The 23929-nt window shown below is 41.4% G+C and overlaps 1 protein-coding gene across 1 annotated transcript; it reads left to right on the top strand.

The window, feature by feature from the left end:
- Positions 1 to 841: 841 nt before the first annotated feature.
- On the top strand, positions 842 to 19877 carry LOC103355735 (hormonally up-regulated neu tumor-associated kinase homolog). Its single transcript, XM_008279631.1, has 11 exons — positions 842 to 1090; positions 3544 to 3666; positions 3794 to 3963; positions 8270 to 8325; positions 8426 to 8564; positions 8653 to 8780; positions 11829 to 11964; positions 13804 to 13981; positions 14741 to 14824; positions 18204 to 18489; positions 18890 to 19877. The coding sequence occupies exons 1-11, from the start codon at positions 842 to 844 to the stop codon at positions 19663 to 19665; spliced, it is 2325 nt and encodes a 774-aa protein (XP_008277853.1). The 3' UTR covers positions 19666 to 19877.
- The last annotated feature ends 4052 nt before the right edge of the window (positions 19878 to 23929 follow it).

The raw sequence follows: 23929 nt of genomic DNA on the forward strand, positions 1-23929 counted from the left end.
GATGAGGAGATTGATGTCATTCTCATGTCTGTCCTCACTTGGGAAGCTGAGCTGAGCCTGAAAACTGGAAGCAGGGGGGGAAGTAGCCAGTGTAGCTCTGACTGATGTGCCTTGTAGCTCTTTTAAAGTATCATCATTTTCCCAACTTATATAAATATATCTTATTTGAAAGCAAATCGTAATTTACAAAAATGTCTGTCTGAGCAATACATGAGGAAAAACAGATTGAAACATGGACTTATAAACAAATCCTGCAGCTGAATAGTGGATTAGCTCACTTTATAATCCAACATCCTTGGGTGAACTGTACACTTACGAGTTCAGTTTGGCATCAAAACATCACAGTTTCTGATTGTGCCTCTTTAGAAGTATAGAAACTAAGATTTCAAAGAGGAAACAAGGAGGTAAAGAGAGTTTTGAGTGGTTACTGTGTAACTGTGAGTACCTGTGTGCACCTTAGAGTCAGGAGAGGTGGGGGGTGATTACGGTGTAGAATGTCCTCCTCATCACTGGAGCTGACCTAAGAACACGACGGTTAATCATCCACTAACCGGCAGAGAGAGACAGAGCGAGAGAAGCCAGAGGGACGCTTTGAGCCACTTGTGTTCGTCCAGAGGTACAATAAACCAAGAAGAGCAGAGGATTTGTACGCCTGAGCGTCTGGAATGAAGGATAAGCCCACCTGAGGGAGCGCTGCTGAGAGGAAGACGGATTTGGATCTCGCCTCCTTCGTGTGAACTTTGTGTTTGTTTATGTTAGTATGTGTGTTCTGGAAAGACTGCGCCGTTCTCGGGTCTGATTGTGCGAGCGGCGGCCACATGGGGCCCGGGTCTTGTCCGGGATGCCAGCTGCTGCAGTGAAGCCCGCTCCGGACGACATGGTTGCGGAAGGGGAGCGCGGGGTGTCCCAGTGGGAGGCACCGGGGCTGGGCAGGGAGCGGCTGCCTCTGCCCTCCCTGAAGATCCCCAGGGAGCTGCTGCGGAGCTTCCCCCACTCCAAGCGGGTGGGATCCTACCTGGTGGGCAAGATGATCAACAAGGGCTCGTTCGCCAAAGTGATGGAGGGGCTGCACATCGGCACGGGGGAGAAGGTCGGTCGCTTTGTCGCCGGGTTTGAGAGTTGAGAAGCTCGGACTGGATAGGGTGGCACGCTGGCAAGGAAAACGATCACACACATGCAAGATTATGATTACACGGTTACAACTAGTGCCTTGTAACTGATAATTATACCCACTTGAGTTCTGGAGAAGGTAGTGGCCTGTTATTATTCTTGTTATGCACATAAAAACTCAGACAGACCAACTATTACTGCTCATTTCATAACTATGACTCTTAAAAAGAGTTTAGGGGACAACATTTGCCCAGCAGACTGAGAGAGGTCTGAATTGGATGCGTTTCTGCACAGTAAGCGAGTTTTATTCTAACAAACGGATGCAAAGACATTAACAGAAGATGGCAGCTACAATCTATGTCCTTATTTAAACTATAACTCATTACAATATACATATAATGTATGTCATGCAGATGAATATATGCCTTAAGAAAAGAAAAAAATTTTTTTTTTCCATCCTGGTATGAACAACAAAGACAGTGCTGCAGCTCTAAACTGTGCTGATAGAAAACAGTGCATGTGTTTGCATACGTTTGTCATACGTATATGTGTAACCTTCACCGATCGCCGAGCCTCTGACCCTGGCTCTGTGCCTGACCTGGTTGCCTTGGCGATGGCCAAACTCACCTGCTGGGGGGGTGTTTGTTCCTCTTGACCCCCGTGACCCTCTGCAGGTTCATACATGTGAAGGTGAAGTCTGCATATGAGGCCTCTGAAAATGTCATTTTTATTTTTTTACCAAAGTCACATTATAGCACGTGTTCATGATATACACTGTAAAAGAATTATGTTAGAAAAAAATATGTAACCAATTTAGTCATTAATGTTTGGGCATAGTGAAAAAAAAAAAGTTTAAATTAATCTTTTTGAGTTATGACGACGTCCAACAAACCACACTGAGTCAGCAGAATCAACTTTTCCTCTCCAATGAGAGTTTTTTTTTTTACTTAATGATTTGTAGCATAAACACAAGATTTCTCATAAAAATTAAATAGCTTCAAGTAGCATTTCTACATTCGTCTATTTTAAAGAGATTTTTGACTGTAATGCATTTAATTGTCATCAAGTTTTCAAGTTGGCACATTTTAAAAAATGTACTTGCTCCGCTGTTAATTAGGTTTACTTAACCAAATGTAGTTATCAAACTGGCTTCATTAAGTTACCTTAAGTTTAATTTAACTTTAAACCAAGCAACTCAGAAATATGAGTTTAAATTACACCCAATATTAAATTGAAGCATTTAGCAACATTATTATATCAATGCAACCCATTAAAAAGTCTTTAGAAATCAATAAATTAGACTTTATTTAAGTAAGTGTTTTGGGTTTTTTAAATAGGTCTCCTGAGTTACCTTTCAGGATGTAGAAGGTTGCTCATGCAGTCTGAAATGAACATAGCGGTAAACTGAGCCCTCAGTTTTTTAGGGGTGGCACACTGGCACAGTGTTCGCGGCCGTTTCGGGGCCTTGTGCCTTGAATAAAGTGTTTACATGTGAGGCCAGCAGCAGCAGTCATCTGGACAAGCTGCATCACTTTCAATAAATATAACATTTTGGAGTTTTATTTCCAGTGCAGACTGTGTCCTTTTTTCCTCATCATCATTATCTTGTGGGGGAAATTGATTGTGAGAACACAAATAGTTGCCAGTGTTTTCCACCGAGCACTTAAAACTCCCAGAAGTCAGAGAATTAAGTGTAATAAAAGCTGACTTCCTTGTTATTTGACAGTGCCATGAGAAATATATTTCTTTCTGCGAATCAGGGAGGTTTGCTTGACTTATTGCTCTTTTCTTTTGGCTTTTTTTTTTATACCGGAGTTTCTCATCTTTTGCTAGCTGTAAATTAAGCACTGAAGCCCACCTTTGATTGTTGATTAACTCCTAAAAGCTTGTGTCTGTGTGCATATTAGGAAATGTTTTTCCCTTTGAAAATAATTCTTTCTAACTTCAAAATGTCTTGGATCTAATCTTACACTGATGCCACCTTTAGAATGTGTAGATTCATGAAGTTCCTTCCTTCTTTCTCCACCCATGATATGGAAAAGTTTCCCAAGTTTGTTATGTGTGAAAGTCTAAATTTGTGTTGCTGTGTCATCTGTGGGCTGTAATTTCAAGACATAAATGCTCAGCCATGGTGTTGATTGCATTTTTCGCTCTGGCATATAAAAAAACACCATATGGACATAAAGGTTCTAGTATGGAGTGCTGTTCTGTGGGTTAAACTCACGACGAGCTCAGGATTTGTGGCCTCAAAACTCCAGATGAATGGAGGCGAAGGAAGTGCAAGAACTGCAGAAGTACCCTTGAGCAAGGCTCGAAAGTCACATTTATCATTAGTTTAAAACTGTGTGCAAAGAGGTGTTACTTTAAACCTTTTTTTGACAACTTAAGGTTTCAAAAATATCATGAAGTATACGTATGTGTTTGTGTGTTTAGGTGGCCATTAAGGTGATAGACAAGAAGAAAGCTCGCCAGGACTCGTACGTGCTGAAGAACATGAAGAGAGAACCTCGAATTCATCAGATGGTCCGACATCCTCATATTGTGGTTCTGCTGGAGGTAAAAAATAACCCATTTAAAGTCCAAATAAAGTTCTAATGGAGTCTTACAGCCTTACATCCGCTCAGATGTGCTGACTGTAGACTGACATTTAAAGGTTTTTGTGTATTTGATCTGGATGTGTCAGACTCTGGAGACGGAGAACAGCTACTACATGGCCATGGAGCTGTGCGCTGGAGGAGACCTGATGGACCGGATCTGTGAGAGGAAGAGGCTGGAGGAGAGGGAGGTCCGACGATACACCCGACAGATCCTCTCCGCCGTGGATCACCTGCACAAACACGGCATCGTGCACAGGTCAGTAGACGCTCACGCAGGAGGAGCATGGACACGATGACCTGCACCTTTACCTTTACCCTCTGCTGCTCTTCTTCATCTGGTCTGCTTTGTGACTAACAGCTCGTAGATTCAGCCTCTTTTACTTCTACATTCTTCCAGGTGAGCTCATTTGCATATGTGCTGATACTTTGTTGGGTTAGATAGAAAAAGCTCCTTCAAAATGATTCAGAAACAGTTGATTTTCACTCTTGTTGTGCAAAATCTGCAATAAATCCTTCAGCATGCATCACAAAGTCCTGAACAGTTGCAGTTTACAATTTGTCAAATATAAAGATGTACATTATTTTTTCTCCATTTCATGTAAATGTTAACAGATTGTCCGTATTTTTACTTATCAAGTAATAAAAATAAAAAGTAATTGATTGATTAAAACTGAAATGCACAAAAAAATGCAGTAAATTAAGCTCTGTCCTGCTCATTATTGGTGATCTACAGGTGCTACAGGTGTAAAGGTAACCTGGTCATAAAGTGATTGTCTAAGCTAAATAGTCATATAAATAGAAATAGTCATCATTGTTTCTGCAGCATTTAACATCATTTGTTTTGCTTATTGTTGCCTCAAGGTAAGACGTGTTTTTTTAAATAGCACATTTCATACAAAACAATATTCAAAGTGCTTTACGTAGTGCATTAATATGTTTATAACAAGAAAATCACATTCCAGTTCTAAGTAAAGTAATATGTAAAAAATAAAAGATTTAAAGTCAAGAACACTTCTGTAAAAGTACAGACGAGTTTAAACGAGAATTTATAGAAAACACAAAAGTGACACATTAATAAAAAGCAACAGACAAAAACTCTGTTTTAAAAATGGCCGCTGTGTTTGGTTTAAACAGACTTTTTTTTTTTTCATTTTCATTTTTTTTCATTTGCAATATTTCACAATTTTTTTTAACTTTTTGTTTTTGCTTTTAAACTGTTTTTTTGTTGGTCGTTTTATTTATTTATTTAGATTTATTTAGATTTATTCATTCATTCATTCATTCATTCATTCATTCATTCATTCATTCATTCAACAATTTCCCTGAGGTTTGCACCAAAAAGGGATCAATAAAGTTCTATTCTATTCTATTTTATTTTGACAGTCAGCAACCTCATAGTCTGGGAGACTTTGAAAAAAGAGGACGCATGTGTAGTCGAACAGACGCGACCCGAAAACCGATCCGTGTTGGACCCTGTGCTGTGTGTGATGTCACCTCTTTCATATTCATACATGATTTACTTGAATGCATTAGGAAGCTGTTTTCACGATCATCTGACGGACAAAGAGGTTTCTCTGTTCACCTTAAACGCGAACATATGAGCAGGATTTTCTGTCAGAACCCATTTGGATGCCCGTCGTGTTCCAATACGTGATTTACACAAGCAGGACGTTAAGCCTCCGGTGCACATAAACCGTAAGTGGACTGGCGTTGGTGACATCTTGCATCCAGCAGTTAAAAATGTTTTCATTATTCCAGATAGTCTTTTCACTGTGAGGATGAAGAGGGAGATGTGCTCTTAAAGAAGTCATATTATGGTATAAAGTTGGAGGGGGCTTGTGCATGTAAATGGTCGGCAAACTCACAGAGTCCACATCAAAGGGAGCTTTTCTCCCTCTTTGCAGGATGGAGGCCTTAAAGAGATAGAAAGTGTTCGGATTGAGGATGAGAGGAGGTGCTGTGATAATGTACGAGGTGTGTCAGCAAAGTTCCAGGACTGGTATCACAAGAGATATATTTCAAACCCAAACTACAAACTACGAGTTTTCCCCTTCAGACGATCAACCAGCACGTCCACAAAGAGATCCTGCGGCGTTTGCTTCGTTCAGAAGAGGCCAGAGTTGTGGCAGGACAAGTGGTGGCTGCTTCACCATGACAACGTGCCTCCTCACAATGCCCTGAGCATCCCACAGTTCCTGGCTGAGAAGGACATCAACGTGCTGGAGCAACCTCCCTACTCACTCCACCTGGCTCTGTGGGATTTCTTCCTCTTCCCCAAGCTCAAGGGGGTCATCAAGGGGACCCGTTTAGAAGACATGGACGACATGAAGATGGCTGTGACGACGGAGCTGAGGAGGATCCTGGAAGAATCCTTCCAGGAGTGCATGGCGGCGTGACAGAGAAGGCCGGGGAAGTGCGTTAAACTCCAGGGGGATTACTTCAAAACTGAAAATTTCTAGTTTGGATTTGAATTATATCCTTTGTGACACCGGTCCTGAAACTTTTCCGACTCACAGTATGAGAAAAGTCATGTTTTATTTTAAACTTAAGGCATACATCTCAGGCCTGACCACCACCCAATCATTGTGGGCACTATAATGTGCAATAAATGTGGACACTGCAATGTTTGCTGCTACTCTTGATGCTTTTGTTGTTGTTACTTATTGATGCACAAATGAATGAGGAGGGTGTGTGTATATGATTCATAGTGTTACTACTTGGTGCAGTGACAATAAAGCTTTCTGTTTCTGATGTAAACATATTCTAGTACTACTTTAAACTTACTTTTGGAACTTTTTTTGTTGAGGAGAACTCATACCTAACACTAATATTCTCTCTTTTTGTTTAAGAAAGCTTGTACACTTTCTCACATTTTAAGCTGAGATGCAGTCAACGTATACTACTGATGGCACAGAAGCAGCGAAAGAACAAGATTTTACTGTTGATGCTTTTAAGGACAGGAGTGATTAGAACTGAAGAAGCCATTTGGATGACATGTGGAATGTCCAGTTGGTTTCTACTGAACCGCTCAGGATTTAGGAGGTAGAAGTCTTGATGATGCTCAAACTGAAATATAGTCATGGACGTGCAGCTAAAACATTCGTAACATTTTCTATTTTTAACAAATAAATCATCGATGTCTTTTGGTTTGTGATTCACCAAAACCAAGCTTGTTAGGCCAACGTGTAGCCGGTCCGGAGCTTGAGAAAGTTGGTTTTTACTTTTGAGCCAACTGGCCCAATTAGAGTTTTGGTTAAACTAAAGAGCAAAACTTAAAGAGGCATTCAAATGTCACTCCAACCTAACAGTAGCTATTTGTTAGGGTTGTAGCTTCATCTCCACATGCACACACACACACACAGAGCAGTTTGCAGGGCATTAACAGCCTACGGACGAGGAAATGCTGCATCTGGCACAGAGCGGTGTGGGAGATGAGAGCGTTGTTTTAGTGGCATTTTAGTACGTGTAGGTGTTAGAGACCCAATACTCGCACACACACGTCCACGCACGCCGCTCACACACAACACGCACACACGCGCTGCGCTTCGGTTTTAAGACTTTGGCTCCTCTGAAGGTGGGAATGTGATTACCAGGCAATGACCTCATCATCCTGCGCCGGCGCCATGATTCACACATCATCACAACATCATGGACTTCCTCTCTAATGAAGTCCCTCAACGACGTCGCTTCAGCAGCACCTCTTCGTCGCAACACGCCCACGCGCTCGCACACATGCATGCACACTCTCCGCCGCAGTCCCACACAGAGATGATTAAACTGGAAATAAATGGAAAATTTGCACTTAAACGCACCTCCCGCCACCCACGTTCAATAGGTTCACCGCATACATTTTCTCCTTTATGACAATGTCTGCTCTCGCTCTTTCTCTCGCTCTTTTTCTTCCCGTCTTTGAACTTGGGCGAGCGGGGTTCTCTGGGTTTCTCAGTGTCTGTTGGTTAGATGAAGGCAGATGAAAGGAACATGGCGGATTCCCAGGCTATAGTTTATAGGGGCTCTCTCCCTCCTGACCGCAGATTTTCATTTAGCTCGGTAGTTTTAGAGCAGGCGGTGTGGTTGGTGGTGGTGGTGGGGCTGGGGTACCGTTAGGGGAGTGAGGAGACTTTTTCAGGTGATAGTAAGTCAAGAAGAACCGCTTTTAAAAAAAAAAAGTTTAAATGACCGCTCAGTGTTCATTCTGGAAAAAAATAAAAATAAAATAAAACAACGCTCTTTTTCAGCAGTGTTTTTAAAGCTTGAGCTCTGCCCAAACCCAAATTTAGCTCTTTGGGGTTTTCTTTTTTGCTTCTGTGGGTCCAGTTTGGTCCAATCTCATCTGGATATCCATAAATACACACACAGAAAAAAAAAAGCTTAGTAAGGCCAAACACACATTGTAGGAGTTCTTAAATTGAACAACCACCATCATCAAGTAAATTGCTCATGTGTGGGCAAAAAAAAAAAAACTCCAGAAATTCTTGTAGGATTAAGGACAGAGCTAGTGAAAACAGTTATGAGCCCCATTCTTCCTTTTCGACTGAACCGCTTTTGTTTTTTTTTTGTAGAGATTTAAAGATTGAAAACTTCCTCCTGGATGAGCACAACAACATAAAGATAGTTGGTACGTTCACGCTTCCTCCTTCATAGTGTGTTTTAGTTTCTAGTGTGTCTGAAGATGCAATAACAGAAAGCTGCTGTCAAAACGATGATATTTCACACAGACTTTGGCCTGAGCAACACCCTGAAGGCTGAATCTTTATCTCTGGAGCTCCTCAGCACCCAGTGTGGAAGTCCAGCCTACGCCGCCCCTGAGCTGCTCGCTCACAGGAAGTATGGACCCAAAGTGGACGTCTGGTCTGTGTAGGTCTCAGCGTATTCGGTCTCGGTGCATTTCTGTGTAGGCATCGTGTACGTATGATTCCTCAACATTTTCCTTGCGTTTGTGCAGAGGTGTGAGCATGTTTGCCATGCTGACAGGAACTCTCCCCTTCACCGTGGAGCCTTTCAACATCAAACAGCTGCACCAGAAGATGGTCAACGGAGAGATCAGCAGCATCCCCAGCGACGTCAGCAAAGGTACCGAAACAAAGGCTCGTTTATTTGTGTCGTCTCTCGAGAGCTTACATTCCTAGTGCATTCTCATTTAGGTTTTTTTTTCTTAGAAACGTCATTTCTCCCACTAAGCTGAAAGGTATGATGGAGTAGTTTCTGCTTCAAAAGAGCCACAAAGTCTGCAGTGAAGGGCTGGAGGGATGCGGTACTGGTCCCAAGTGTGATCATTATTTTTGTACTTAAGTCTCATTCTCTCATGCTGGTTGGTTAGGTTTAGGCACCGAAACTATTTGGTAAAGTTTAGGAAAATGTCAAGGTTTGGATAGTCTGACTCACCGGATGTAGACTGTGGGTATAAGTCGGTAATTTCTCCGCCCTTCCAGTCTTTGCTTGTCATCAAAAGCAACAACAGCCTCTGAGTAACAACCTACGAGCTGAAAATGGATGATTTTGACAAAGAGTTGGATCGTGCAGCGATTCATGCCCGCTTGGTGAATTAAATAGCCTGGACCTAAATAGTCTGACTCACTGGATGGTGAAAAGAAATCCAACAACTTCCTTTTAAGGAAACAGTATGAAGAAAAAAACTTCCAGGAAGAAACCTCCAGCAGAACCGGGTTGAGGGCGAGCAGCCGTCTGCCTTAACTGGTTGAGGTGAGGGGAAGGAAGAGAGAGAAATTCAAAGGCTGGCAAAGAGAAACAGACGACAAACACAAGAAGACGTGGCCCGAAGATCAGAAATGTGCAACTCCAGAGCCGGAGACACAAAATAAAAACTAGAGATGTGTATGTAGGATGTCGCTCATTTCAGTTGGCTTCTTCCTTCATTTCATTATCTATCGTTAAACAACAACACCGACCTCTGAGCAGCAACCTACCAAACTGAATATTCAAAATGTTGCAGATGCTTTGGATCAAGACCTAATGATCCTTTTCTTAACCTCGCCTGCATCGACTGCGATTGGTTTAAAGCAATACAAACAAGTATAATTATGTTCTACAAAGTGGGCTAGCAAAGACAGACTTAGCAGATTCTACAGTAATGTGTTTCTTATTCATGCATTCACACACAGATGGTGGAAGAGCTGATATGCAAGGAGCTCGTCTGCCTTTGGCACATGTAGGGCTGGAAATTAAACTGTTAACCTTACTACTAACGAACAACCCGCTCTTCCACCTGATGAACGGCTGCCGTGACTGTTTTAGTGACGGTGCTTGAATCCTGTGCAAATGATCTGCAAAACAACTTCCTCCAAAAGTATATTAAAGAAACACAAATGAGCCTGGTTGCAGAATGATAATGCAGCCACACTATTCTCCAGCACTTAATCAAGAGATAGATCTTACTATGTGGGACTACGATTTGGGTTGAAATACACCTTGTCACACCCTCTTCCTCCATCTTCTAGTCCCCCCCATGTAATATATGCTTGGTCAACTGAAAAGGAGTTGGAAAGTAATGCAATACACATCAAAGATTTGTAGATTAGACAGAGCTCCATTATTTAACACCCACTGAACAACCATATAGTTAAGGTTAAAATGGTGTGCTTTGAGTCCAGATAAGGATTTAGTGAATATTTGGTCACAAGTAATGAAGGAAAGTAAACTTTGAAACAACAGAAAAGTCTTTAAACACATGTTAGATTATGTTTTGGGCTGATGTAGCTGCAGGTTTTTATTTTAAACCAAATACTGCAGGGTAATAAAATTAAAAATTGGTTGTGTTTATTCAGTCTGTAACGAAGCAATAAGAGTCTCACTGATGGTTTCCTTCGTCCACTCGTCCTCCACTGTACGTCCACAGTGACCTCGGTGTGTCTCTGATTCTCTCTACTGTATTTTGGTCCCTCACACACACACAGTCACTCCATTACACTCTGTCATGGCGCCATGTCACCACAAACAAACATAGCTCCTGTTACTGTGGGGAAAACCGGCTCGGCGCTGATGCTCTGAAGCTGTGACAAGATCAGATTAGTGCGCTGTACCGCTGCCACGGCGGCCATGTGAGACGTCCACGTTAACTTTCAGACTTAATCCTGCCTCTGAATGGACCTATTTGTTTCAGCGTGTTTCTAAAAACCGACGTCACTTTTACCGTTTCTGTTTCTTCTGCCCAGTAATCCCTGAACTCTGGTCAAACTTATTGGTTCACTAATTCGTTTAGTTGTCAGTTTTGATCGTGCAAACTTTTTTTTTTTGCAATATCCTCTTAAACACTTCTTTTTTTTTGTCACTTTAAACAACTTGTGTCTGTTGCAGAACGTCCATGGAAGCACGACTTAAAATCAGTAAATAGTGTGTTTTGATTCTATCGGTTGCAAACAAACTGAGTTGACCCGGCTGAGACACGCTGCTCTGGCTCTGTTACCGAAGACAACCGATAGTAGTAAATGAAAAAGGGGCCAGTCTTGGCTTGTGTGTCTGTGAACGTGGCAGCCGTCCCGTTCGAGTCCATCTGCTCCTGCAGACCGTGAGGCTTATCTGGAATCCCCATCTGAACTGAAACCCTGCTTGGCTGCCGCAGAGGGCTGCTCTGTGTCGCGGGCTGACAGGCGGAATCGGTTCTCCTGAAGGGTTCTCCTGCCTCTCCTCCTCTTGATAAAGTTTCAGTGAAGTCACAGTGAGTGACATCAGGCCGAGGTCGTTGTGTAACACTTTTAATTGCTCAGCTCTGTCGGTTTGCTGCATTTGGGCAATCGACAGCAGCAATCAGACCAAAAAAAAGTAAATGTTACACGGTTGTTTGTGTAATTTGCAACTTGGAAAGTGCTCCACAGAGTGATTGAGCCAAAGTTTTACTTGGACAGAAAGTTCAAGCATGCTTTGATTTCTTCATGTTTATTCAAGATGACACCTGATTAATGAACAACATGCATAAATAAATTACAGAGAGGAGAGTTTACTTTGTTCCGTTGTGCAGGATGACAATCAAAAATAAAGTTGCTACCAGCAGCTGCCAGTGAGTCTGTTCAGTAAGAATTTACACTAAAGCAAATGTTGAAATCACTGAATTTAAAGTTGTGAAAGTGAATAAAACTCGCTGCGTCGTCTGTGCTCGTGCTGCAGGTGCCGTGTCGTTCGTGTTGTCTCTGCTGGAGCCGGATCCAGACAAGAGGCCGAGTGTCAGAGCGGCGATGGAGGAGAGATGGATCAACGAGGGATATGCCAAGAAACCACTGCACACGCTGTCTCACAAAAACAGGTCGAGAACGACTGTATAAACACACTTTAAACTAACAGAAATATGCATTCTTTAAATGAGGATTTATGCTGTTGACACACAGAATAATATATATTCTAAATTTAGACATTCTCTAAATGAACGGAAATATAAGAAAAGTTGTTGTTTTAATATTTTTTTATGAAAGTACTTTTATTTCCACACCAGAACAAGAAAAAGAAGTTCATTATTATAACAAGATATTTTCATGGTGTCAGGACATACAAACTCATTATATTAGAATAAAAACGTTCCTTTCTTCTTTTTATAACAATATGTTTGATTGATCTTGTTTTAAGATAAACTGCTTCATGTGATAAGAGTTATATTTTAAAGACATAAAGCTCGTGTTTGAATGAGAAAACAGTGCAGAAGACAGATAAATGGAAAAATATGGCGCACTTTGTTTAAGTTCTACTTCACGTTGGGGTAAGACAAAAAGAGATTCTGTCGTTATTGAGCACAGTGGATGATATTGTGATAAGCCGATGTACACAAAGAAGGATTTTAAACTATAGGAGGCTGTGCAAACGGTAAAATGAGTGCAACCCTGTGGAGTAGGTGGCATTTTCTCATTCACAGTTTCATCCATCGTGCTCAACAACAGCAGAATCTCATCATGAACTTCATAAAATCCTGCAAATACTAAATTTTCCTCACTTTTATCCAACGTTGTACGTTATTACAATGGAGGTTTTCAGAATATAAGATGAAATTTTTGGGGTATAACAAGATAAACAGAAGATAAATATTTCATTAAACCTCCAAAAATTCATCACTGTGCATCAAAAGTTGCACATTTAGGATTATTTATTTTTTCCCCCCATGAAAATAAACTTTTCATGAATTAACCCTGTAAAGCCTGAACCATGAAAACATTGCCAGGAAAGTCTTTTTTTTTTTTTTTTTTTCTGAACCATGAAAACATTGCCAGGAAAGTCTTTTTTTTTTTTTTTTTTAATAATAATTTAAAAATATACAATTAAACAGTCATTTTTATATATGAGGTTTAATTTGTATCATTTTTGGTGCATGAAATATGATCTGTGTTTTAACGACTGTCATTAGTAAACTGCAGTTTCAAGGTGGAAATGTTCAGTCATGGTTTTCACAGCTTGTTTCACTCTTGATTTATCTCTCGGCATAAAAAAAACACCATATAGGCATGTTAAGAAACTTGATTTTCACCACAGAAAACAAGAAAGAAAATTTGTTTCAAGAGGATAAGTTTGCATGTCAAATAACATAAGGATATCTGTTTATAATATAAAGAGCATCTTGTTAGAACTCTGATCTTTTCATGTTCTGATGTGAAACTCATCCATTTTGATTTTTCTCGTGTGACAGCAGTATGCCTCCTCCTCATTATTGCACCATATTTGTAGCATGAACATTTGCACCAAGAGAGCAAAGAGGGACACAAAGTCTCCTCAGGGAAAGTTCTGCAGTAAACATTACAATGTGGGCAAAAAGAAGCGGGAGGGAAATCACTGCATGTTTTCCAAGAAAATGAGAATTTTTGTGGTCTGCAGCATAACAGCTTTGTATATTATAGCACAACTAAAAGGCTTTTATCACTTTACGCAGTGTGGAAATGCAATCATGTATGGCTCCTCCTGGCAATAATGCGTTTTCTGAAATCCACATGAATGATGCACGGACTGCTCCAGCTCTGGTCTGCCTTCAACCCAAATCCTTTAGTTACAAGTCGTTCCTTACCAACAAATCCTGACTGACCCTTTAGATCTCTCTCTGCTTTACTTTCTTTACACTTTATTCATGCGACTCCTTTTCCCGTCCGTCCCTCTTCTTATTTCCCAGGTTGTGTCCAGAAGATCTCAACTCGTCTGTGCTGACATTCATGACGGAGACGCTCGGCTACTCGCTCTCTGAAATCATACATACGCTGACCAGCAACCGACCGTCCGCCATCATGGCCTCGTACCACCTGCTGCTCAACAAGCTCAACAGGAGCCCGAAAGGAGCCAAAGCCAGCAAGGTTCATGCTTTACTTACACACACACAGGCCTGTGTATACTGTAAATATATATATTTATATATATGCTTTTAAACAGCTTTTAAATATAGTTTCTTTAAAAAAAAAAATCTACTGGTATTCTCCAGATTTTCAGTGTTTTCTAAGATTACTGTGAAAAAAATTAGGAAAATTAGAGAAAAAAGTGTTATTTTGTGCATTGTAAAAAAACAAACAAACAAAAAAAGCACACGACATAACTTAAAATAATAAAAATCTGTACTTTTATGAAATGTAATTTGTTCTTTAATTTTTTTTGCATTTATATGAGAAAAATATTGTTATATTTGCAAATATTGAAAACTGAAGGTTGAAAATTGTCAATAGTTTGTTTAAACAGTGAATTGTATTTACTGATCTTACCTTTTTTAAAAAAAAAAAGTATAGATAATAACCAGTAAAATCGTTTAGAAAAAGTATTAATTTAGATGTTGATTGTAAGTTAAAACAAGCCAAAACTGTGTACACCATCGACTAATTTGTTCTTTTACAAAGTGTGACTGTAAGATTACACAGTTTTACTGTATTTGAATCAGATGGAAGTGTCATGAATTTACAATTATTTGCTGTTATTACAGTTTTTGAACATTACAGCATTACGCAGTTTTGGTTTTTTTTTTTACTTTTTTTTTCCTGGCATCTTTGCTGCCACATTTTCACCATTTCTTTTTTTAAATTATTTTCTGTGCATACTGAAATATTAGTTCATGATGTATTTGGCAGAAGCTGGAGAGCAGTGACTGGAGTCTTCCCAGCAAGAACACATGGAGAGAGAGGAGTAACACTGAAACAAACACTCAGCAACAGGTACTGTTTAAGCTGTAAATACTCATTATATACATGTGAGGGATAAACCGATCAAGATTATTTTTCTCTTTTGTTTTTTAGCTCCAGATCCGATCTGAGTCATGTAATATTTAGTATCTGCTGACACCCGATACAGTTTTCCTAGATAATACACACTTCACATAAAGTGGATCAGCTGTAGCACCTTGTTGTGCCACATTTTAATTACTTTAATGACCAGAGGAGGCAGGAACTGTTGGAAAGCAGAGAGCATTGTGGGAGTTTGGCTAGTAGGGGGGCACCATGACAAAGTCTTCTGCAAAGGTTTAATGACCTCCAGCCAGCACACGAGTGTCCAACCATGTTGGGATAATTAGGAGGGTGTTTTTATAGCCCAGTAACTTATGAAGCCGTTGTTACACATGCCCACGAGACAATGCATGTAAATAAGAATGGGGCTTACCTTTCTGCTGATCATTTAAAAATTGCCATGATCTGCCCCTGAGATCAGTAACAGGATATCCCCAATAAATCCTGTAATCATTGATAGCTGGTGGGTGTCTGTGCTGGTGCTACTGCTGCTGATCCAGTAGTTGGTTCCACTTGCAAACCCTCTAAGAACCAGTTCCCACAGACACCAGAGCCACCATGGAGTCATTTTATAAATCTGGTCAAGCACCAACTTCCACTTATGATGTTACTGAAGCTCCCTTTAGTTTATTCTGAAAACCAGAGTGCAAAGAGACAGTTTGTTTCTTCCAGGGAGCGCTGCTGGAAATCTGATGAAGTCATTATTTATCTCATCTTCCCCGCTGTTCGCTGTTTTAATATCACCAGCCGGCATTTATAAACGCCTTCGCAGATGGCGGCTGGCGTTTGCGAGCGCCGCCCTTCGTGCCACCATTTGCAATGATGGCATTTATATTTGCGACGCCGCTTTTTAAACGCCAGCTGATGACATTAAAACATCAAACAACAGAGACAGTGAAACGAACACATCATCAGGTTTCTACACACAGCTGCTTTGATTACACGTCCATACTGAAAGTGGATTTTCTTCTTCTTCGGATGAGGCAGACGAGCTCTGTTTTATTAAAAATGGCGGTCACCAAGTCGGTCTTGTTGGTCACAGTATTCTTTAGGTTTTGGTGCTAGACCAGGAAAGTGTTGGTGCCACTCTGGAAACAGTTTTGCTCGTTTGAGTGCAAAGAACTTAAGCATCGCCCTTGAATTTACTTGGATAAGATGTTTAAAAGTAAAATGTGTTGCAGGACAGGTTTTTCTAGTTTGTTCTTATTATCATCAAATAACAAGAAACCCAAGCACCATTTCTACGCATTTGTTCCCATGTAGATGGGCCTCTTAATTAGATATGAACTGGGATCACAAATACATAGTTTCTAGGATTATCTTAAGGGAAATAGTGCATTTGTTGGGTCTGTTATCAGAAATTTGGTTCGCCAGAGAGTAAGTACATGAGTAAAAATTAACAGACTGAAGTTCCTGTGTTCATCATGATGAAGCAACATCAAACTCAATACAACAGTCTGATGTGTTGTCATAGTTTTTGGACAACAGGTACACAAATAAGTATCAGATAATGCATATAAGTTGGATAAATCGTGACTTGAGATTCCGACCCGTAACAATCCGAAAACCTTGCATCAGTTTGTTAGTAAGCAGCTCTACATGTGTGGAACACAGGACGGATAGGTTTGGTGCTCTGAAGGTCTTTGAAGTACTAAACAATGCTTTGACACCTGAACAATTCCATGAACCTGTATATACACTGTGGTTGTATCGGGCTTATCAATCACAGAAACAAATGTCTTCGACGGTGTTAGACGCCAGACATCATACGTAAAATTGCATCAAGTTTTCACCAGCGTTCAAGAAGTCCCAGACCAGGAAGTGCGCTGTCATGGAGCGACCGACCAGTGGTGAAAACAGACAGAGATAACAGTCGTGGTGAAAAATCTCTGTGTCAGTACAAGCTAGACGATCCGAATTGTTCCCAGGACAGATTGGTACAGTTCATAAAAGACCCCTATTCTGTGCTGATCAACATCATATCAATAATAACTATTAACAACAAATTGCCCTTCAAGCATCAAGCCCTCCTTGTATCTCCACCTCCGTCTTGACAATCTGACATAAAAGAAGGTTTTACATTTAGTGTAACGTACCCCAGCGGCCGTTTGTCCAGATGTCGATCGACATTTTAGCTCAAGTAAACTCTCTCTATCATTTGACACGATCCTGGATTTCTTTGTTCTTCGACACACTTGTTGGGTTGGGTGTCACGTCAACATATCTGTAAAGTCAAACCCACTCAGGAGTATTCAGAGTAAACAAGATTAGATGACCGACTTAATTGGAAATCCGCCCAACCGTGTACGATCGGCGGGCTGATAACACAAAGGGCATTTCAAGTGGCGATGTTGTCCAGACACGGTGCTCTCATCGGTCCCGGCGCTCGGTCACTTTTGCCGCTGCTCGCCGACAATTGTGGTCTGAAGAAAGAAGTGACACCACAAACAGCAGGGATGTCTAGACGGCTTATTTAACCACTGCACATTAAAGTCCCATCAGCAGCTCCAAGGAAGACGTTCTCCCCTCTCTACCCTGTGAAGTCAGGTGAAGTTGATTTTGAATGACAGACAGCTCATCGGCTGGAGTCAGACTCCCTGAGGTTTTGGTCATTTTGCCCTCTTCCTATTTGCTCTAACAGGAGACAACATTAACTGTTCTATGGCTTATTACTGGGTGGAAAATGTGCACCCTTTTATTCATCGTTCCTCAGGAGTGCGCAGTCATCTTGGTTGATTGAATCCTGCTGCCGTCTCGTGACTTTGAAGATTAAAACAAACTTGATTAATGTAACCGTGATGAGCAGCATCAACCAGCTGATTTTTGAGGTGTCTTGGTATCTTTGAAATTTCAGCTTGTCGTTTATTTCGACATCTCAGAAGTTGGGTTAAACAATTAGTCCGTTTCTAATCAAAACTGCAACTGGAAACGATGCAATTAGCAAACTGCCAAAGGTTTAGGATATACATGATGTCATTTGCAGCGTTTAAACTGTCCTGTCAGTGGTTTTACAACTTCATGACGTCCTCCTTGTGTGACAGTCGCACTTCTGATGGTATTTCATGTGGTAACACTTCATCACATGTCTAAATCTATTATACTGTGAAGCAAAATGTAATTACAATTGACAACATCTGTCAGGACGAACTGCAATTAGACGTTTTTTCCCCAAATCGTTCAGCCCTGCTTAGAAGCAGCACATTGATCCTTGCTGCTTGTGCAAATACATCAAATGGGAATGACAAAAGGCGGATTGCCAGTAAATAAACATTCTAGGGCCTCCTGACAGCCAATCACTGCCTGTCCTCAGAACGAGCCGACCAATGAGAAGAGCTCGAAGCACTCCAACAGGCCTCCGAGGGCAGCCGAGTGTCAGAGCAACAGGAGGAGGGCCGAGGAGCTGCACAGGAAGGACCACCGGGAGGACGGCGACGAGAACCGTCCCCCGTCTCCCTCTCTGCCCCAGCTTCCTCGCTCCGCCTCCCCCTCCTTGCCCCCTCGCCTTCCCTCCCCCTCCCCCGCCCCGCCGTCTGCAGAGGACGGAGCTACAGACGAGGAGATCACGTTGGACACCAGAGAGACGCTGTTTCCTGAAGGTGAGGAAGTTAAACAGAAACAAATGCTGCATCCACAGAATGATGTATTAGTTTGTATTTTAGCTCACTCATTTTACTTCAGCATTGTATAGTACTTATAACTTATTGCTTTTCTACTTTTTAGGCACTGAATTACTTGTATCATTTTGGTTTTTTGAGCAATATCTGTGGCAAGAATGAATTCAGGATCAATAAGGTTTTATCTTAATTTCTCCTATCTTATTGTATCTTAACTCAACTTACCTTATTCCAGCTTATTGTATCTTATCTTATCGTATCTTAACTTTTCTTATCCTGTTTTATCTTATCTTACTGTATCTTAACTTAACTTCTCCCATCTTATTGCATCTTGTCTTATCCTAGCTTATCTTATCTTTATCCGTATATTTGTGTCTTCCAGTGTCGGTGTTTGGCGACAGGGAGCTCGTCCATCTTTCTCCTCCTAAAAGCTCCGCCTCTCAGCTCTGCGACTCCGCTCCTTGCCAAGTCCCTTTACCTGGCGAGCCAATCAGAGAGCCGAGCACATCCAGACCGATCCGACACACGCACCTGCTCAGGACGACCCAGTCGGACGGGGCGGCGGACCCTGGGTCGGACTGTTTCCATGACAACCGCCTCCAGGACGACTCCCATCACCTGAGCATCAACGAGCGCCTGGAGAAGCTACAGACGTTTTACTCCTCGGAGAAGAGCGGCATTTCTCCCAGGATGCTCCTGGAGGCCGACAACTCGGACCGAGCGCACCTGGGTACCATGGAGACGCCGCAGACGTCCCCCTCCGCCCCCCTCCCACGCCTGCGCAACGTGGGGCTGAAAGATGGACGGGGGAGGAAGATGACCTGGGTGGGGCTGAGCCGACCTGGACCGCCAGGGCTCCTCGTGAACGGGTCCAAACCTCCTGCTTTCCCCTCGCAGAGACAACACACTCTAGTTATCAAGAGCCTGAGGCAGGAGAGGGGGAAGAGGAAAGATCTGTCTGCAGCTGGAGGAGGAGGAGGAGGAGGGGGAGGAGGAGGAGAGAGGGCAGGAGGAGGGATGAACGGGGCCAAGAGGAACTCAGTTCAGTTACGCTCATCGCTGCAGCGTCGAGTCGCGGACCTGAACCTGCCGCTGCTTCCTGCAGCCGTGCAGGGGAAAAGTGACAGGAAGAACCAGCTGCACAGCATGGACTACTGAGGAGAGGCAGGGACCAGGGAAGGGTGCTCGTAGGTTTGCAATACATTTGAAAGGAAGATTAGCACTTAATAGTAGAGAGCAAACTGCATTTTAAGGAACAGCTGCAAAAAGGAGCCACAAAGACATACAGTACTAAAGCTATTACGTTCTACTTTAACTCTTCTGCACAAGCACAAACAGAACTGTCCCCAAAACATACGTCATAAAATACGTAGAACTGAAGCTGCAGTGCCAAAACTTCAACTCTGCTTATTATGAGCTAATAAATGAAACTCAGTCTTGAGCAGCTACAGTTTGGTCTAACTCACATCAACCACGTTCTCCTTGAATTTCAACATCTCCACCCGTCACAATGTGAAGTGCAGAAGGCCCGCTGACTTTTGGTTCTATTTGTATTCGCTGTTCTTTCATACGTTTTTGTACTAACATTGAAAGTCAAAGTAAAAACAAGTCTTAATTCTACTTTCAATTCTTTTAATGTGTCTTTTTTTTTTGCAGAGTTTATCTTCAGTTTGGGAGACTGTGCATTATGGTGGAAATGAAGGTATATTGTGACACACGTCTGTCAGTACATGAAGCTCATATGAAGCCTGTCAACCGGCACAGGTCATTGTTTTCATGTATTTAAAGATTCTCCAGTAATAATGTAGTTTTTTACCTTGGTACCATGTCCATATGACATTTTTATGTGTTAGAAGTTACATCCTGAGTGAAATAAGCAGTCAACAGCATCACTGATCATTTCCATCTTGAAACTGCAGCGTACCGATGACAGTCTCAAAGACTTTAAACTTACAATCTCCTCAGTTTGCTGGGCTTTCTGTAGCATTATCCTGCTTCAAAATCAGTTTCTGGTTTGAACATGTATGCCTGAAGTAGTCCGATATTACAGCTTGCTATTGTGCAGCACAGACTTTTGAAGTGCTTGAACAGAGGTGAGCTGGTGTGCTGGGCTGCAGCGAGTGTTTCGAGGGGTGAAAGGAGACTGAGAAATCTAGACATACTGGAGGAAGCAACATTTAGGCTTACATTTAAACCACTTTAAGGAATGTACAAAAACCTCTAATTATGTAACTTAACAAGAACCAAAGCGGTACTTTAACCTTACATATTAAACAAAAACGTGTTCACACTGACTGCTGGATACCTAATCAGTTATTTAACCAATCAATGTACAGCTCTTTTTATACAAATATAACATAAAGTGCTTTACAGAACAAAAGGAAAGAAAAACAAACAAACGTTGTATCCCTCCAATGTCCTCATAAACGATTGTGTTCTAAATGAAGGACTCAATAAGAACAGAGGAAACATCAGAGGCAGGATAAGTCAGAAATTATGACGAGCAAAATAAGACGACAACAGAAAAGTAAAGTGTTAAAAGACAGATAAAAGAAAATGTATAAATGAATAGAAAACACAGTTAGTACCTAATAACGCCCCCTGAACTACAGAAGTCCTGCTCATTGATGAAATGCACAGCTGCAAAATAAACAGTCATAGTTTACTGATTTTCAGGTTGATGTAATCATGGACGTCGTTCAATCAACTTAATATTCTGTGTAGACATTTTTGCATGAGTTGATTTAAAGCTCAATTCAAGTTGAGGTAATTTAAAGTTCAGGATCTCAAGTCCACTCTCCCATCTTATCATGCCTTCAGACAGTTAAAACCGATAAAAGCTAATTTGCTGAACTCAGTATAGTTTGTTGGATGAACATAGTTTCATTAGAAGTTGGCATAACTCAAAAAGATTGACGTTTGCATAAATGTGGCGTATGAAGCAGAAAACAGAAACTAAAATGTATATGAGAAAGATAGTAAGAGTAAAAAAACACAATTATATTGGTGGTTGAATTTGAACTTGTTCGCGCCACCACAGCTTTTTGTTTGGTAAACTGATGAGCTAAATCTTCTCGAGTTACATTTCGTAGTGTTCTGTCGACCAAAATAGTTGCGGTGAAACCTTAGCGTGTAAACAATGATGACATTTTCGAACCTTGATAGGTACCACACAGCTTTTAAGCTCCATCTTTTACTCGACCACTGACTTATTTCAGTTATTTAGCTTTTCACTGCACAAGTCTTGTGTCGTGTCGGGATCCTGCTGAATGATCCGTCGTCCTGCTTCAGTGCTCGTTTATTAAAAAAAACAAAAAAAAACAGACGTCAGCACCGTTTTCTCCCAGAATTTCAGGAGTCTTCTCCCTCTGACTCGTCGCTCTGCTTTCCTCAAGTCAAGGTCTCTGGATCATTAATATTCAGGCGCAAAGATGTGGAAGAATCTGGTTGCTGCTTCGCGGCACTCATCGCGGCTGCTAAATAATTCACCGGCTGTTACCTGATACTCTGTTTTGCGAGCGTGTGTGTTGGCGAGGTGCAGCTTGTGTGTGTGGCCAATGAGGACAGATTGAACCCACTGAGGTGGATACATCCCCCCACTCCAGTTACTCCTCTGGCTACTTAACACTGATATGAACCAGTAAGCTCTGATACTGTATCAGACGTTCACACTGCACAATAGCGATGCTCTAAACAAGGATAGCAGGCGAACAGTGAGCCCGCCAAGTGAGGTAAAGAAAAACAAGGCAGAAACTAATTGATTTTCTGCTAGAAAATATCTCTTTAAATGCATATTAGCGCTCTGCTTTTTGCACTAGTTGAGCACCAAAATGCTTAAAGGTTGTTCTGGATGCTGGAAATGTGGCCTGGTCTGCAGCAGCATCATCCTGTATTGAGAAGAGCTTAGTCAGACTGAATGTACGTAAAGCAAGGTATGGAAAATCAGTTAATAATGCATGTTGCACATACAGTAAGGATGCATCCATGGCTACGGGAACATTGCGTTCATGCTACACTGAACATTGCATGTTGCCCTTAACGTTGACTTTGACAGGCAGCTCAGGTAACTTTTTATCCTCGATACAATTTGCCTCTTAAGCCGGATTAAGGCTTGCTCGGACAAAACTTACGATCTGATTCGGAGTAGCTTTGATTGCCTTGAGATTTGACGTGCACTCGACCTTGCATAAGGTAAACACGCTGTCACTTCCTCGTAGCGGTTTCAGCAGACTGTCAAGGCCTTGTTTGTTTCTGCAGACTCACACTGTAAGAGCCCGAGTGGCGTTCTCCGAGAACAAAGGAGGGATTTTCCAGATCATGCAGAGTTCACGTTCGCTGACTTTATAGAGTTCACAAAGCTGTTACGGGGAATGTACGAAATGCTCGGTTGAATCGATGAACTCTTAAGAATATTAAACTGTCCCTTGGATCTTCTGATGGTAAAAATCAGAGGTGGAAGCAAGTGGGGGTCACCACAGACTAACATCTAGAACAAAGGGTCATTACTCTCACTCTGGTGGCACAATGTCTTACCGAGTTTTTATTGTTCTTTCAGTCGTCTGGCTAACCAACAGTGAAGCCCATTAGAGGGCTACACGTGTACCAATACACCTGAGTTACATCCAGTTTTACAGAATCATGTCTCTACGGTTGCATTTTAACGACTGCGACCCCTTGTCCACGGTCACTCAAGTAGTTCTGACCAACCATAAAATGTTTAAACTCATCTTGTAGCAATTCAGATTCATCCGATTTCTTATTATTGTTATTATAAGTTTTGAGACATTTTAAAAAATGGAAATAAAAAATCTGTTTGCACATATTTTTATTAGTTAAAATGATTAATTTAGTAATGATTTTAGTTCAATCTGTGAATTTAGCTGAAGCTCTTGTACAGACTCTTAAAGACTGTAGAGATGAAATCTACTTTTAAAACAACTGGTACAACTTCCACTCTCTTCACCCTGAGTCAGCTGGGATAGACTCCAGCCCCCCACGACCCTAGTGAGGATGAAGTGGTGTATAGATAATGGATGGACGGATGGATGGATGGATAGCTTATGATAAAATAAAGTTTCAAGCTAATCAGAGATGGTCGAGCAGAAGGGCCCTGATGACTTTAGATGGAACAGCCCACATGCAAGATCGAACCTGCACCTTAAAAAAAAAAAAAAAAGAATAGAAACAAAAGGCTTGATGGACACGATGTGATGTCTCCACTAGGAGGTCATCATGAGCAGAACAAAAACACGTTTAAAAAGCGGCCTACATATACTTCTCTTATGCAACTTAAACTGTACTATAATTAACTTGCAAGGTTTATCAAGAATTAAGAAGCAGAACTTTTTGACCTGATGTAGATTTTTTTTTGTTTTGTTTTTTTTGTTTCTTTGTAAAAACAGAGTTGTGCTTCGACATGGTG

This window comes from Stegastes partitus, unplaced genomic scaffold (assembly GCF_000690725.1).
Source record: "Stegastes partitus isolate 25-593 unplaced genomic scaffold, Stegastes_partitus-1.0.2 Scaffold166, whole genome shotgun sequence".
Lineage (NCBI taxonomy): Eukaryota > Metazoa > Chordata > Actinopteri > Pomacentridae > Stegastes > Stegastes partitus.

Excerpts from the sequence above, each read along its gene's own strand:
- LOC103355735 (XM_008279631.1), top strand. The coding sequence starts at position 842 with ATGCCAGCTGCTGCAGTGAAGCCCGCTCCGGACGACATGGTTGCGGAA. Across the intron at positions 3,964-8,269 it reads AAACACGGCATCGTGCACAG|AGATTTAAAGATTGAAAACT; the intron begins GTCAGTAGACGC and ends TTTTTTTTGTAG. Across the intron at positions 8,326-8,425 it reads CAACAACATAAAGATAGTTG|ACTTTGGCCTGAGCAACACC; the intron begins GTACGTTCACGC and ends TATTTCACACAG.